This window comes from Falco biarmicus, chromosome 2 (genome assembly GCF_023638135.1).
Source record: "Falco biarmicus isolate bFalBia1 chromosome 2, bFalBia1.pri, whole genome shotgun sequence".
Taxonomy (NCBI): Eukaryota; Metazoa; Chordata; class Aves; order Falconiformes; family Falconidae; genus Falco; species Falco biarmicus.
In genome coordinates, this window is record NC_079289.1 from 24,839,084 (window position 1) to 24,856,216 (window position 17,133).

General features: G+C 37.0%; 1 protein-coding gene across 4 annotated transcripts in view; it reads left to right on the forward strand.

Annotated features, from left to right (window-relative positions):
- FRY (FRY microtubule binding protein) overlaps positions 1–17,133 on the forward strand; it is a 217,494-nt gene that overhangs the window by 97,166 nt on the left and 103,195 nt on the right. For all 4 annotated transcript variants that reach the window (XM_056328753.1, XM_056328750.1, XM_056328751.1 and 1 more), the window contains exons 4-11: positions 5,034–5,173; positions 7,317–7,407; positions 7,811–7,890; positions 8,008–8,088; positions 9,718–9,886; positions 12,246–12,338; positions 12,433–12,531; positions 15,052–15,153. In XM_056328753.1, coding sequence (XP_056184728.1) covers positions 5,034–5,173; positions 7,317–7,407; positions 7,811–7,890; positions 8,008–8,088; positions 9,718–9,886; positions 12,246–12,338; positions 12,433–12,531; positions 15,052–15,153 — 855 coding nt within the window. The remainder of the gene's footprint in view (positions 1–5,033; positions 5,174–7,316; positions 7,408–7,810; positions 7,891–8,007; positions 8,089–9,717; positions 9,887–12,245; positions 12,339–12,432; positions 12,532–15,051; positions 15,154–17,133) is intronic.

Consider the following 17,133-nt stretch of genomic DNA (forward strand, 5'->3'; position numbering starts at 1 on the left):
GGTTCCTTAAACTGACTGTATTTTCCTTTGTAGGTGTGCATGTATATAAAGAAAATATATACAGAAAATTATGTAGTTTTTTCATATGGTTTTGTATATCTTTATAGTATATTTAAAATTATGTTTAAAAGTTTTTGATTAGACAACTCTAGTTATCTGTTGGCAAAGAGCAATACTGCTCCAGCATTAGGATGCTCTGTGTCCCAGATTACAGAGATGTTATTAAACATTGGACTACTGAACTATGACTTAACTTTCTATTACAGGAAACCATAAAGTTGCAGTACATGGAAAGATCAAAAGCTAGGGTGAAAAAAACCCATAATTATCCAAGAGGCTTATCCTCACCCAAAGACACATTTTTATTAGTCTTTCTCAGCCCCTACTGAAGTATCTGCTGTTCTTAACAAGGTATATAAATGTTCTATGAACTGACAACACTGGAGGCAGAAGGGAACTGTGTAATCTTGGATGAACCTGCAAACATTTTTGCATATGAGAATACAAAATGATTGAAAAGTTTTAGCTATGGAAGTGAAAACTTAACAGCATGGCTTAGTTTTCATATGAAACTGTCAGTATGAGGTGCCTGTTGCAGAGTTTCAGCATAAACGGCACAAAAATTTGTGCTCATTTTAATTATACTACTCTCTTCTTAGAAGTGCACTAAATTGAAGAATACAGATTGGAAAGCTATTAATGTTTTATATACTTTTAGGAGATGGAAACCAAAAATAGGTCAAGGTAAAAAAAGGAAAATAAAAATAATAAAAAATGTGGAAAATACAATTATACATAAAGAAGACACTAAGCAAAATACTAATGATGAAGTGTCCCTTTTTCATAACAACCTAGATGTGGTAAATGACATACTGATAATTATTCCCATCCAATATTACATTTGTTAGATGTAGTAAGTAAATAACAGTGTCATAATCATTGCAGTAGCACTGGAGTTAGACCCTTTTATGTTTTCCCTTTCCCTGCTTTTTGTGCATTGTCCTTCACCAGCAGAAGGGCACATCATACAGGAAGTATAAGAAATGGTGGTGATGAGGTCATAGAACAACCTTGGCTCCTGATCAGAAGTTCACGTTCAAGCAGTGTGTAAAGAAGTAAAACTGAAGGCAAAATTAAAGATAACACATTCAGAACTGAACTTGCTGCACACTAGAAATAAATGGGTTTTCATGTAAACTGTTATCCTGGTAGTAAAATAGCTATAAACAGTGCTAATTTGTAAGCAAGCTAGGTGAAATTACCCATTTATAAAACTAGGGTATTAAAAACTCCAGTTTTTTTCCTTACAAAACCCAAGGTCATAAATGAAAACTAGTGAGTCCAGCTTAAGAGTTACCAGTTTTAACCATTGCCAGGGAGATTTAACTTCATAGCACTGTCCAAAAAAATGCTTAGAACAAAGATGTGGATGAAAGGAGATCTACACAAATGCAACTGCAAAACTTGCTCCTAATGTTTCATTTTACAGATTTTTCAATTAGAGTTGACTTGTCTGGAAATCGGTCATTAGCAGAAAAGAAATGCTTTGTCTCAAAGGGTCCAACAGAATTAGAGCATGTAGCTTCTTTGATTAGAGCTTGGGGCAGTTCAGCTCTCCACCTTCCCCCTGCCCCAGTCTAGAGTATTAGGAACAGAAACTGTTAACCTTATCTCCTTAATTTCATATATTGCTTATGAAATCCTGGTCTTATTGAGGTCCATGACAGTTTTGCTGTTGATTTCATGGACCAAGGATTTCATTGCAGCTGTTACTTTCCTTGAATCTGTATTGTTTGTAATTATGGGGCTTTGTTATAGACATGCGTTAAGTGGAAAAAGCATTGAATAAAGGGAGGACATTATTGCATGGCTACAGATAGACAACATTTATCAAATTCTGCTTTCAGTAGCGTTGATAGAAAGTATAAAATCTCACTCCTAATGTCCATTATTTGGAGTCTACACAAGAAAAATTTGAATACGGAATATGCAGACACTGTGCAAATAATAGATTAAAAAAAAATAAACCAACCCTATGCAAAAATGAATACTGCAATTCTGCATTATTAAAACAGCAATAAAATGCACATTTAGCATACATATGAAATATATGGTATAGGAAAAAAATGCAGACCCAAGAAATTAATGATACTGTTGGAAATTGAATGCAGTTTTGAATATATTTGCTGTTAAAGCACATAGAAATTCGTATGTGAAATACAAAAAGTAATCAGCATCTATCTGCTGTCAGTAAAAACATTTCTTATATTTGCATTTTGACAATATAGCAAGACTTTATGAAAGTGTATAACTGTAGCAAACTATCTGAGCAGAATTTCATTAAATTTACTCTTATATATTAGTCCAAAATAAATATTAAGCCTTTACATAAAGTATATTTAATGCTCTGTGAACACAAGTTTTAAACAGCTCCATACTTGTGCAGTTTTCTTACCCTTAAGCTATACAGTAGGTAGTTCATTTATGATAGGAGAACATGATCGTTTGTCCAACAAGGACATATTTGTACATCTGTGCACTCCCTTTCAGGAGCAGCACAGAGCTAGAATTCATCTCACTCCTGGACTTACTTCCAGTAAATGAAAGGGTTGAGTAACCAACACACTGGCTAGACTTCCCTCCCTTCCTGTTCCCTGGGAGCCAGGTCTTTGCCCAGTCCACCCTTCCTTCCTGTCTTAAAAGTGCAATGACAGAAAGATTTTTAAAAAAGCTATACTGACCTTTTATCACCACTAAAGACATACACTGTAAATTCAGCAGAGAAAGTATGGCTTGAGGACATTTAACAGGAATCACTTCGACTTTTTGTGGTGAGTGAAATTGAGTAGCTGGGATTTAGAGAAGAACATTGATGACTATGTTAGTAAATGTGCAGGCAGACCTGATTGAAACAACTTTTGACTTGCAGTTAAATATTGTGATCTCTTAAAAGATAATTAGATCTATTTTAGTAGGGCCTGTAGTGTCAGGACAAGGGTAATGGTTTTAAACTAAAAAAGGTAGGTTCAGACTGGATAGAAGGAAGAAAATTTTTTTTACATTGAGGCCGGTGAAACACTGGAACAGGTTGCCCAGAGAAGTGGTAGGTGCCCCATCCCTGGAAACGTTCAAGGTCAGGTTGGACAGGGCTCTGAGCAACCTGACCTAGTTGAAGATGTCCCTGCTCACTGCAGGGGGGTTGGACTGGGTGACCCTTAAAGGTCCCTTCCATCTCAAACTATTCTATGATTCTGTGATTCTATTCTAGCCTTGCCCAGCAAACCCTTTCTCACTGCTTCTCATAATTAACAACCATTGTTGCACCAGCTTCAGAAAAACTGTAGGAAAACAATAGAGAAGTCATTGAAATGTCTAAGCATTCCGACTTGGTAGTGGTTAGTTTGCACTGACACTAGGTATTCGTGTCTTCTAAGTATTTATCTGAAGTCTTACGCTTGAAGGCTTTCGTATAATTGAGCCTGGGTTGCTGAAGTAATTCTTCATGAAAGGCCTCCTGTCACTTCTGCAAGCAGTGCCTTAATGCCATACTCCACAGCAACTTGTTTCGTATTTCAGGTAATAAAATACATGGGAAACACTGGATTGAAAGCTTTCCTAAAATACTACTTTTATGGAAATTTATTTTTACAGGGGCAGTTGTTATAGCTTTGTAATGCTTCATGTTTTATTTTAGGCCATAATACCTGAACAATAATAATACTTTATCCCCAAATTGTCTCATTAACTTTAGAGTCACAACATCACTGTGACTTAATTAAATTCTGAGGCTGGAAAATGAAAAGAGATCAGAGTTATTGGTGTAACTGTCATCCACAAAAGTTCTCATTTAAGGTTTTAGTAACATTTGGGAATTGCATGTATGGTGCTCAGTCTTGCAGTTTTGCTCTTAGTCACAGAGTTCACACAAGCTTGGTCTTATATGAGACATTAAAATCAGCTGTTGTTCCACAAGCACTGAAATGTGCTGGTTTAAATTTAAGCAGGTGGATAATCCTGACAGAGTTAATCACATAATCAGTGTACTTGACATGAACTACATACTTCAGCACTTCGCTCCTGCTACTCAGCATTTCACAGGATCAAGCCCTGCATGATCTTGAGGTGGTGACAAATCTTCAGATCAGTAGTTTATTCCTACTTTAAATAGTCATTTTCTGTTTTCTTAGAATGTACACAAATGCTGTAGCTGTGAACATTCAGTTGCAATACATATATAATCCTTTTGTAAGATAATGGAAGTTTTTTTCACCGCAGCTTTTATCTTCTCATGTTTTGCAGGTTTATGATTTCCTGTAATAGGAAGTTTAAGTCACAGTTAATTAGTTACATGTTCAGTAACATTTCTGTAATTGGTGACACAGTTTATACTGAGCAGTAGTCTTCCTTTCCAGTATGCCACTAGAGCTGCTAAATCAGTAACATTTAAAGAATAAAGACCCAGAAAACTGCAAATATTTTCCTATACATAAAAGAGAAATCTAAGTTACCATGTTTGTTAGCCTAATAGTAAGATAGATGCATCTGCACATTCAGTTGATTAAGATTATTGCAGAGCTCGTAGGGTTTCTCAGTGTATTCTGAGAATGGGTGGATGGGCATCCAGCAGTCGGATGCAACCCATGAAGACAGTACCTCTGATTCATCCCTTTTTCTTTCCTTATAATGTGCTCAAACTCAGATCAAAATTGTGGTAACAAATTAAAATAAACCCCTTGAAAAACTAGATAGTTTTCTGGCATGTTGTGAGATGCGATACACAATTTTAGTGCACTTTTAGTATCATCAATGGAAAGACGCTGTCAGCATACAACCCATTGTATTTCTACTTATGTTGCAATAGGAAGTGCAGAATATTAAGTTACTGCTTGTACCATGGGTCTCAAACATGAGATCAAAACAATAAAGAACATGTGTAACCATTGAATTAGTACTTTTTTTTTTTTTTTTTTTTTTTTAAAGAGGAGGGGAAACTTGAATACCAGTTGAGTTGTTGACTTGTATTTTCCCCATAGGTAATAAGCTCAATGAGCTCACTTTCAGAATATTGTCTGCCCTCTATCCTGCGCACTTTGTTTGATTGGTATAAAAGACAGAATGGCATAGAAGATGAATCTCATGAGTACAGACCAAGAACAAGCACTAAATCAAAAAGGTATGATTTTGAACATGCATACATACATTATTGACAGATTCTAAGGTAGAATGTATTAAGATTTCACCAGTCAGCTTTTGTGAGGTTACAGTTGCTTGAAAGTTGTTGTAATATTTTTCTGCTTGTTCCTGGAACTCTTATCTCAGCTTCTAGATGGATGGAGTAATTGTGTCTTTAGAATTATGGTCCTGATAGTTCAGACAGTTCCTTACTGCTGTTTTGAATGCTATAATGTCATTTAAATAGTGGTTTGTATAAGCTATGTTTGTTGTCTTTACCCATGTGAGGAGGCAATAGTTCTGTGACACTTGGAATTTTTTAAGCTTTCTGCTTAGTCATACAAGTTTCACATACACCTATCCTCAATCCAATAATTTGTGAATCAAAGAGCTTTAGCAACATTGACTTAGATCTTGAAACAAACAAGCATACAAAAATAAAGTCCCCCAAACAAATTTATTTGTCTCTTATGATATCAGTAGTTCCTTAGTAATAAGGCAATGGATTGGTCTTGTTTTATATTGAGATCTGACAGTAAGGTACAACTATTTTCTTCAAGCTTACATTTTTTTCTGAATACTTTGGTACTACCTTTACACTTCAGTGAAGCAGCAGGAGAATCAGCACAGGCAGAGCTGGTGTTTGGAAATGCATAGGCAATTTTTCATATTAGTATTACATTATAATCCAGTAACTACTGAAGGCAACAGTTGCTGAAATGAAGGGTAGGAGCTAGTTTAAATATCAAGGTAGGCATGAACCTGAATAAGAATCTTCCAAACTCTTTATATCAGTAGAATTAGGCAATATGAAGGCCTGATTCATCAGTTAGATGTCTGCTTTTGGATGAGATTAATCCTTGCCTTGAAGTGCCTTTTTCTCTTGACTTGTTGCAGGACCACCTGCTCATAAATAGATGTCTTCAGGAGCTCCACCCAAAATCTAGTTGAAAGTCAGCTTAGCAGTGAATGAAGGCCATTCTGTCAATTGACAAAGTTACAGAAAGGACGTAGAACCAGTCCTTTCTCCAGTTAATGTGAAACCAAGATAAACAAAATGTGTGTCATTTATTTCATTGCTGATCAAGCAGAACTCTTAAATGCATGTTTTATTACAAGCACATAAGTACAATTGAAATCACTAAAGTTCTTAAAGTTGCTAAGAATTGTGTTGAATTTATGCAAACAAAAATCTCACTGAAATCAGTGGTAACTTCTTCAAATGGACAGCAGAGTTGTCTCTAACGTTTAATTTTACAAAAAAGTAATATGTATTTCATGTTATCTTTTCAGTACAGTTTGAAACTGTAATCAGGTGATCCAAATGGATATTTTTTGTATGTTTTTTGCAGGCTATGCACCTCAGAGATTTATTCCTCTCGGTTGTTCTGCACAAGGTTTCAAACCTGGAGTTTGAAAAACTTTGATATTTAGTGCTATCCCACTCCTTGTTTCTCCCTCAAAAGATGGAATGTTTGAGAGAGAAGCTGATGATCCCACATCACTGCACCTTTCCCTACATCTTGATTAAAGAGTAGTGAGTCCAGTGTTCTGTGGGTTCAGCTTCAGCAACCTGCACATTTGAATGTTTGACATCTGATGCTAAAGTTAAAAAAATAACAGTGAAACAGTTTTAAAAAGAGAATGTAGTTTGGTTATGATTTCTCCATCAGTACTTTTAAGTCATTTTTCAAAATCTGTCAGAAGTCTAAATATGAATGTGATAGCACAAAATAGTTAATTACGTTCACCTCCAAAGTGTGAGAACTGTCTAAATGGTGCTGTCAGCAAGGAAATTGAAATGAAATCCATTTGTTAGAATATAGAATCCAAAAGCTTCCTTGTTTTTGTTTTGGGTTTTTTTCTTGAAAAAGTTTTGTGTTGATCTTAAACTGGAAAAAAGAAGGAGGCAACGGAGCATGACATATAAACATTTGAGAGAAATTGAAAGTAACAAGTTAGATTAGGTCTATTTATCTCAGATTTTAAGAGCATATTAGTGCATTACTTTCTGAAGTGCTGGACTGCTGTTTAAAAAGTAGAACACAATCCCCTGTTAAATGTATTTGTGTAACTGAAGAAGGCATATAATAGAAATTATGATATATCTCCTAAATACTGTGTTTCTTGGTTTGATTTTGCAGTGATGAACAGCAGAGGGACTATTTAATGGAGAGAAGAGATCTGGCTATTGATTTTATTTTTTCTTTAGTATTAATAGAAGTTTTGAAACAGGTATGGAGTTCTTAAATTATCCATTAACTAATAAATGATGGAAATTACCAGTACAACTGAATTTTAGGATTCTTCTTTCTTATTTCCATCTTTAAGAATCTCATAAAAACAAGAGATACATCCTACACGTGTTCATTGCTGTCTTTCTTGCACCTCTACTATACATAATATTCTGTGCTCATACGGACTTGACTTTGCCAAGTCTTTGGAGCTCGAGTGTTTCTCTTCAATACTAAGCAAAATTTAAATGGCTGGCTCATTTCAGCCGTTTTGTTAGCTAGATGCTGTTTCAGCTGATACCGTATTTCTGTATGGGAGATACCGATGAGTAATACTAGCACTAAGGTATACAGCATGAAATGTAATATGTGTGTGCTTGTTATGTTTTATTTTGTGTTTCCAGATTCCACTTCATCCTGTAATAGACAGTTTGGTAAATGATGTTATTAACTTGGCTTTCAAGCACTTTAAGTACAAAGAAGGGTAAGGCTCTTTTTCATACAAAAATTCTATGAAAATATTTACTTTCTTAATTTTTTAATAGCAGTGGTTTAAGCAGGATGCTTTCTCAGCCAAAAATTCTTTCTTGTCTCTTGCTAGGTACCTTGGTCCTAACACTGGAAATATGCACATTGTTGCGGATTTGTATGCAGAAGTAATAGGTGTTCTAGCTCAAGCAAAGTAAGCAAAACTGAATATCATATTTCCCACATAATCTAAGAAGTTCTACTTACTTAGCATGTGAATTTTCTGATTTTCTCACTTTCTTAAAAGGCAGTGTAGGAATAAATAGCTTTAGCTTACTGGCCTCTATTCATCCAGGTGTTCTAGAGCATAGAACTCTAGGGAGTCACAGGCTTTCTGCATCTAGTCTAGTGATACTGAGTAAATTCAACTTGACTACAGCAGCATTGTTTTACTTATCTCAGCAGTGACATCTGTGGAAAGCTCAAAGGGCTGAAGATAGGTATTTTAATTAATGTTTTTCTGTATGGTATTTTTTCTCTAGCTAGACAAACCAAAAAATGCCTATCCTCCAACACAGGAACATTTTTAAGTTTCTCTGCAATTATTTCAGTTCAGAACTTAATGCAAATGCTTCCAAGTCCTTCGTGCTGCACTTCCTAGAGCAGATGACATAAACCACTTTGTGGACCAGGTCTGAAATTTTGAATCTGGAAGCAGACAGATTCAGAAACTCATGTACCCAATACAACATCCTACCATACGCTTACACCACAAACTAAGCAGAGAGTGAAATTTACTGCCCCAACACAGTGATCTCTGTCTCCTGACTTCTTGGTGTTGCTGAGGGTGAGTCTGGCTTTACAAAACCAGTCAATTTAGGTTGATGTAGCTGAAACATTTGAGTTCCTGAAAATCACACAACTTACACAGACTTCAGCTAAGGTCTTACCTGGGCTTCTAAATTGGCTGGGTCAAAGGCAAAAGTGGAAGTGACATCTGGATCCAAAGCTTCATGTTGACTGTCAAAGATATACCTGTTCTCCATATTTTTTCTTATCTCCATACCTCCTTTTCTTCTTCAATTCTGAAGGGCCTTGCTGAGATGTTACTACTGCTAATGGGCTTCTTCCTGCCAACCTGTTTCTTTCCACTCTCCTGTGTTCTCTGTCAGAGGCGATAAAAAAAGGTTGTTACATGCTGCACTTGCCCATGAAAATGACATTCTTTTCCTTTTGTCTCAAAAAGGATAGGAGGTCCTGTTGGATGATCTTCCTATATGTTATTGTTATGGACAGTGTGTCTCAAAAGACAACTGCAATACATTTGTGGGGGAGATCAAAAATTGTCACAGGCTTTTGCATCCCAGGTTCTTGTAGTTAATGCTTAAGTGTTACTGTGATGGCTGTGAGAAAAAAAAAAATCTGAAGGGAGGAACAGCCTATCTGAATATTTTCGTGGTTATCATTTAAGCATTTTCTTTTGAAAACATTGCATGTACTTGCAAGAAAACTATCTTTCACCTTGTTTTTTTAAAAACATGTAAGGGGGTTACTCTAATGATATTGTTACTTCTTATGTAAAAGAGAGGCATGGTAAGAAAATAATTTGAAAGATGTGATTATCTAAAGGAACTAAGATCAGGCTGTATGCTTTGCTTTCTTTTCTGAATTTATCAGAAGTGGGAAAAAAACTAAACAAAAAGAAATCCATTCATTTACTCACTGAAACAGTATATTATAACCAAAGTTGAGTCATCTTTACATTTTTCCGCATTTATATACCTTACAATACCTTTCAAAAATTAATGTGTAGTATTTTGTACTAACTGATGTGAATTCATAGATTTCCTGCTGTAAAGAAGAAGTTTATGGCAGAGTTAAAAGAGTTACGGCATAAAGAACAAAGCCCATATGTCATTCAAAGCATTATCAGTCTTATAATGGGAATGAAATTCTTTCGAATTAAGATGTATCCTGTGGAGGACTTTGAAGCTTCTCTTCAGTTTATGCAGGTAAAATTCTTAAGTATGTAACTGTGATTCCCAGACCTTTTAGAATGGGCTTTCCTCTATCTTTCCTGTAATACTCCAGGAGATTTTCCATGTGTCATTCCCACATAAATGTATGAGCAACTACTTTCTGCTTGTTCTGAACCTCAGCACTCTGGAGTGTATCATTCCATACAAACTTTTCACCAGCTGTATACCCTAGTCCCTGCATCTCATCCTCCAACAGAAAGAGATTTTGTTCTGTTAGACCCCTCGACCTTCCACACTGCTGTCCTGCAGCTGTTCCTTGCCCTGTGTCCCTGCCTAGCTATGTTTCCCTGGCTGCTTACTGCGTCCAAAGTGAATCTTCCACCATTGACATAGTTGCCAGAGCGGAGACAAAATTCTGATGGTGAAAAACACAAAGAATTGAGACAAAAGCTGGATGTGTTGCCTCCTTCCACCACACCTTCACACCCCTGCCTGTAGGACACATTCTGTACCCATCTGGTTTGAAAGCCACTAGTACAGAGCATAGTTTAGCTACATGAACGCTTTAAAATAATAGATGACATAATTTTATAAAAGCAAAGAAAATATTTTATGTTTAAATATTTTAAAAGTCCACATTCTTGCTGGTACTGTACAATGGCTTCTGTTCCCATCAGCAAGCTTATTTAGCTTAACCTTTTTATTCCTCTCTTTTTTCTTGGGATCACCCTCATGGCTACATGGTTTGTAGCCACTCATCCAGTAAAATACATGTTTTATATAAACCTCCATATAAAGAACAACTTGTCAATGGAGTGAAAAATCAATGTCACATGCCTACAAGTAAGGATTTGACGTTGGAATACAAATACACAGGTGTACATATTTTATTTCAGTTTTGCAATGTGTTTTAAATCGTATTTAAAAAATATTTTAACTACACAGAAACAGCTCATTTTGCTTCTTACCTTACACTTCATTATACAAACACAAGTGTCGACTTAATGTAAGTTATCCAGAGCTGGCAAGATACAAAGTAGTGTGTGTTCAGGGCACATGATTAGTAAGAGTGAATGACTTTATGGCACAGCATGTATCCCATGATGGGATCCAGTGTTCACTGCTTTTGAAATTGGTGGTAAAGCACCTGTAAAGTAGAACTGAAAATTTGGATGCAAATGATCTCTACCTTCCTTGACTACAGTATCTCAGCTCAAAACTAATTCTTATAAATATTACAGTGCATTATAAGATGCACTGTGTATGCAGGAAAACTAATTTTGCTCACTTTGGTGAAATACAGTTCAATTCCTAGGGTCGTTTGCCTGTTAATATAAGTATCTACATGCAGTGCTTCAGCTACAAGCTGTGTCACACCATCTCCGCTTTAGTAGAGAGAGACACTTTCAAAGGGTGACCTAATCTCAGGAGCGAGCTCCAGCACAGAGTGCACAAGCAGCTCAGGAAGGCTACTGCCTTTGCATAGGAGCCTCAGCTGTGTAGCAGAAACAGCTGGAGTGACTGAAGCCATGTGCTGTAGCATCCCGACTGAGCCAGGAAAAATTATATATGGTCTAAAGTGTAAACTGCCATACATGTATTTGCAGTAAAAAAGGTCAATGTGGTCCTTCCTTGTAAAGCCAGTGCCTGTTTTGGCCTTGGACCCAGAGAGGAAGAAATAACTGGAGCAGCATGATTTGTCATCCTCAGAGAGGTTGTACGGAAACACACAAGTGGCTGACTGCTTATCTCCCCTACATCACCTCCTGAGCAGCACAGCTGTGTGGATAGTAGTTCCCTGCATGTTTAGGACAAAAGTACATTTTTATTTTCTCTCTCAGTCCCCATTTGCAGGCTGGAAATTGTGGTGGCTTGCAGTACAGGTCTCTTCCTTCACATAGGACAGTCCTGTTTTGACCCTTAATCTGCAATGGATCCTAGCAGTGAAATTTATCCCAAAATATTTAGTAGCATTGTTTCTTCTCTTAAGTATCTTAGCAGAGAGGTACGCTCCTTTTATGGCTTCTCAGGGCACTGTGTAAAACAGTCCGTGATGGGTATTACTTCTGCTTCTGAAGGTATACACAGGGAAGGCATGAGGTCAGCCCCTGAGTCCAACTCCATTTCCATCCCCAAAGCACCACTGAAGACAGCTGGAATCAGTGGAGAGTTTGTGGATTATCATGGCTAAAGTAACAGATCCTTGATCTTGACTTGTGTCCTGCATTGTGCTTGCTGCAAAATGCAGATTTAGAAGTTAATGGACAAATGTCTTCTGTGGAATTTGCAAGATAAAAATAGTCACTGACACTTGATGTGCATTCAGCAAACATTTAGAGGGCTTTTTTCCAGCTGACATGTAATTTATGTTTCTTGTTTTGTTTTGTTTTAGGAATGTGCACATTATTTCCTTGAAGTTAAAGACAAAGATATCAAGCATGCACTGGCAGGACTGTTTGTTGAAATTCTTGTCCCCGTAGCTGCTGTGAGTTTATTTTTCAGGTTGTTCACATAATTGCTTTAAACTAGATAAAACAGCTTGTGAAATAGTGTTTCATTAACATGAAAATTTCTTTCAGGCTGTTAAAAATGAAGTGAATGTCCCTTGTCTGAGGAACTTTGTTGAAAGCCTGTATGATACAACACTTGAACTTTCCTCACGAAAGAAGCACTCATTGGTGAGTAACCCTAAGAAGCAAAGGCTAAAATTCTTGGTCAGAAATATCTCTGAGCAAGACTCTTGGGAAATTGCAAAACTCTTTCCTATGTCGGCTTTATAACCAATACATTTCTATTTGCAGGGAAGGTACTGTGATTGCAGAAAATAATTGTATTTATTTTATTGAGATTATGATATAAATCAGTCTGAATCAAACATGTTTTCAGCATCTGGTTCTGTGATTATCAAATGGTGAGGTTTTCTCATACTTGATATGTGTAAACATTAGGAGGAGAGGGGAAAGAATAGAGTTCACTTCTTGTCAAGCAAGAACAAATGAGGCATGTGTGAACAGTGCTGTCACGGAGCTTAAATAATACATTGTAAGAACAAAAAAATGTATAACACATGCCCTTTTAAATCTGTAACTTGGCTACTGTGCAGCTCCCTATTCATTTTTTTTCTTGTGAGATGAACAGTGGCACTGCAGTGTATTTTTAGAAACATGAGTTGATCTGAATTAAATGAGGATCTGAGTCAGTTTGATGCTGGCCGCCTTAAGCAGTCTGTCTCTCCAAATGGGTCAGCGCACGTCAGCAATGCAGCATTAGCTAATCCGTTTTGAGGTCTTGGACCTTTTAAGTAAAGAAAGTTGTCATTTGTCCTCCTTCATTCTATGGGAAAGTCAAAAAGACTTCCCTGTTCCCAGTGCTCTTAGCAAATGCTGGTCACTAGCGCTAGTGAATCTGCTGGGAGGACTGCAGGACTGTGCTTGAGCGCTCTGCTGTAGTTACACCAGTCCCAGGGGGAGTCAGAGCATGCCCTGGGGCGCAGTCCTGATCCGGTTTGAATTAGGGGGAGTCTTGGGATGGATTTCTGATTTTGCTCTGCTTGTGTTTGTGTGGCTCCGTTCCACTCTACTGAGTTAATGAAACATTGTTGAAAGTGCAGCAGAGTAAGAGCTTTGCTGTACAGTTTTTACACTAAATAGAACTTCCTCAAACTGGTGGCCGTACTTGCCAAAGTCAATAACTATGTGCTTGGGGAGGGATTGCACAGCTGAGGCTTTGCATTTGATTGCTTGTCTACACATACCACACCGGAGGCTACATAGTTAAAAGTGACAAAATAGAATAAATTCTTGTGAGGGTGTGATTAGAAATGCAAACATTGCGAGAAGGAGGAGGAGGGGAAAGGCAAACAGCTGGCAGAAATAGCTGCAGTGCATATTTCCAGGCTTCCAGGAAGAAAGCACACTCTTTATGGTCTGAAGAGGACCTTCCTTACCAAAATCAGCATTTTGTGAATTGGTGCACTCACTGTACAGCAGAATCGGGGCATTCATCTTGCCTCATTTTCTATCTAAAAGTATCTCGCTTGAGCTAGTTGTAGAGATTCTCTTGGTAGTGAACAGAGAGAATGAGGAAATTTGGGAGATGATTTGTATCTCCCCTCCTAGGGTTCTTCCTTAGGGATGGGTTGTAACTCATGGGATGTTACCAAACTCCGTCATCCTGTCAAGTACTCAACTATTGTAGTCATAATGTTAATATGGCAAGAAAGTCTTCCATGAGAAGACTTCAGTTATCCTCCCCCATAACTATTTTGTGTATGAAGATTATAAAAATAAAAATTAATATACATTTGACATTTGATCAAGTAACTAGGTCTAACCTAGGTATAGACAATTTATGTTATAAATTACAGGAACAGAAATTGGGGTTCACAGTGTATTCATACTTTGAGCTGCGACTGAAGTTAGAATTTTAGGGTTAATTTTGAGAACAACCGGTCTTTAAGATGAAGTTACCTTATTTTTGACTAATAACTTTTAAATTCCTGATTGGGTATATTAACATGATGACTGAAACAGAGGAGTCTTGCTGAAATAGCAAAGTTAGTTTCAAAATTAATAGGTGATTTTTAGCTTCCTTTTTTTAGTGTTACATTTACAAGGTGCATGTCAAAGTAAGTGCTGACGAAGAGACCAGGTTTCTGTATCTGAACTTCTACGTTCTGCCTTGCTTCTTTTTATTTTTCACTTTGCAAAATGTAACTACCAGCAGATCCAGGCATTGCCTGTGTTTTAAGACAATTCTTTAGCATGCTTGATATGTCTCTCAGTAAATATTGTGCCTGAAGGTTTTGAGTAGTAGACATCTAAGCTTTCACAAGTTCCAGCAATCTCTGTGGGTCTTATTGTTGTTATAATAAGGTGTAGTTGTTTCCATGCTATCATTTCTCAGTTAACTGACAGAACTTAACCCTGTGAGCCTGTAAAATTGTGTCCCATCTTTGGATTCATTATACTGCTATAAGTAGACCATTTGGTTGGTTTTAGTTCATCCATAAAACATATCTGTAACAGCTTTAGAGAAAGGTTCCTTTTAGATGGTACTATTTAACAATGTGTTTATGTTAGCTAACATGTATTGCGCAAAGCAGAGGAGTTAAAGCGTTAAGTTTACAGTAGCTCTGTTAAGTTTTGAGTTGTGTAGACATGTAATTAATATGGTATCAACATCCATTTCCTATTTAGGCTTTGTACCCTTTGGTGACCTGCCTGCTTTGTGTCAGTCAGAAGCAGTTCTTTTTGAACAGATGGCATATTTTCCTCAACAACTGCCTATCCAATCTCAAGGTTAGTATCTTCTGGTTTTAATGTTGTATTAAAACTTCAGTATGCACTATTGATCTATTGCAAATTCATATCCAGTCTCAAGGTTAGTATACTCTGGGTTTAATATTGTATCAAAACATTAGTATACACTGTTGATCTGTTGCAAATCCATTTTAGGTAAATGTGCTGGATTATTGCTGTTATCTGATTCCATACATAATTTTATTCCCGACAGTACTAATTCTTTAGCTGTGCAGATTTTTTTGAATAACAAAAAAGTATTTGTGTAGCCTGTTTGAATTTCTACTGTTTCTCAAATTCAAACCAAGCCTGAGTCAAACAGCTGTGAAACAGGCAAGGTTATTGATGAAAGTTACTAGCTTGAGTAACATGCCAAAACTGACCCAATATTAACTTGCTTTTTTTTCACAATGGCATTCTCAAACAATGCACTTGTTATTACTTTATCAGAATGGAACTACTGCAGGACACTGATTCCATTGCCTGTTTCACTCTGTTAAGTTTAATTTTAAAAGCCCTAAGTATTTTGCTTCCTCCACGTATCTATTTTTATTCTTTTACCATTTGTTAGATCTTTGAAATTTAATACTAACAGTCCACTGCAATCTGCTGTGGTTCCTGACCAGAACATACTGTTCAATAGACATATGCTAGTTATCATTACCACTCCTCCATGTTTCTTTTTCTTGTGCAATAACTCATATCCCATTCTGCACTTAAACCAGTTCCATATGAAAGGATGGTCCTGTGCCTACCAGAAAAGGCCAGTGTAAGAAGCACAGTAAAGTGGTTACCTCGAATGAAGGGCCTCTGAACTGCTGCTTGATGATCCAGTGGTTAGGAGGCTTCTGCGGACAGCACAGATAGGACATGCAACCTCTTTCTCAGCTCAGAGGCAAACTGTGGAGGGGATCTCTGTTCTCCAAAAGCTGAATTCCCAAGCTTGTCAAAAAAGTATACATTGCATTCTTTATTGCTATTGCTCTCTTGCTCTCCTTTTCCTCTGACTTAATGAAACAATTTATATTGATTCTCTTTATATGAATCCTGCTGTTAGAATACCTTTTCAAAATGTTCACAGTCTGTCTGAAGATTTGTTTCCACCTGTACCTGAATTAATTACTTTTGCTGAAAATGTATTAGGACCTTATTTACAAAGAGATTCAGAAAATAAACATGTTATGGCAACTAATTTTATGAGGTTTTCTGAGGTTATACAAGTGTTAGAAAAGGCAGCTACAGCTGTAAGATCACTAAGGAGCCAGCTGGGAATGTAAACTTTTCCGAAAATTAGGGAGATCCTGACAAATTATTTGAAACCATTAGAGAAAATATAATGAAAGTTGCTTCTCCCTTAGCAATTGAATATCAAATTTGAATTCACCTTGACACCTGTAATTCATTGGTGTATACTTCCATTCATAGGGCTCATAGATTAATGTGGTGGCACTTCAGTCTTTAGTTTGGGGAGAAGGTAAGGTAGCTGAATACATGGCTAAATTAAGAATGTGGTTGGCCACTCCCTCTCAGTACAGAGGAAGAGATGCCCTAACCACTGAAGCAATCACTTCACCAATCAGAGTGCCACCCCAAAGCCCAAACCAAACTCACACAGCTGGAAGAAGAGCTAGATCAACAAGAGGGAGAAATCATTCTGTTAGAAAGAGTTGTGCACAACAGGACAGTGTATGGAACTCCATGATGTTGCGGGGGCTCCCATGAACCATGTAACGGATCAGATTTTTCAAGAGCCTCCACATTCCACAAAGCACAATGTCCTTCCCAAAACCATTTGGATCAGGTTTCTCAAGAGCCTCCACATTCCATAAAGCAGTCTCCTTCCCAAAACCATTAAAGTCAAGCATACACTAGGAAAGCTAGAAGTCTTCTATTCTGATTTCTAATTTAGTATAAACTGGCAAATCTCTGATCTTACAGAAGCAAACTTTTCTCTTGAATTAATAAATGAGACTCCTGCCA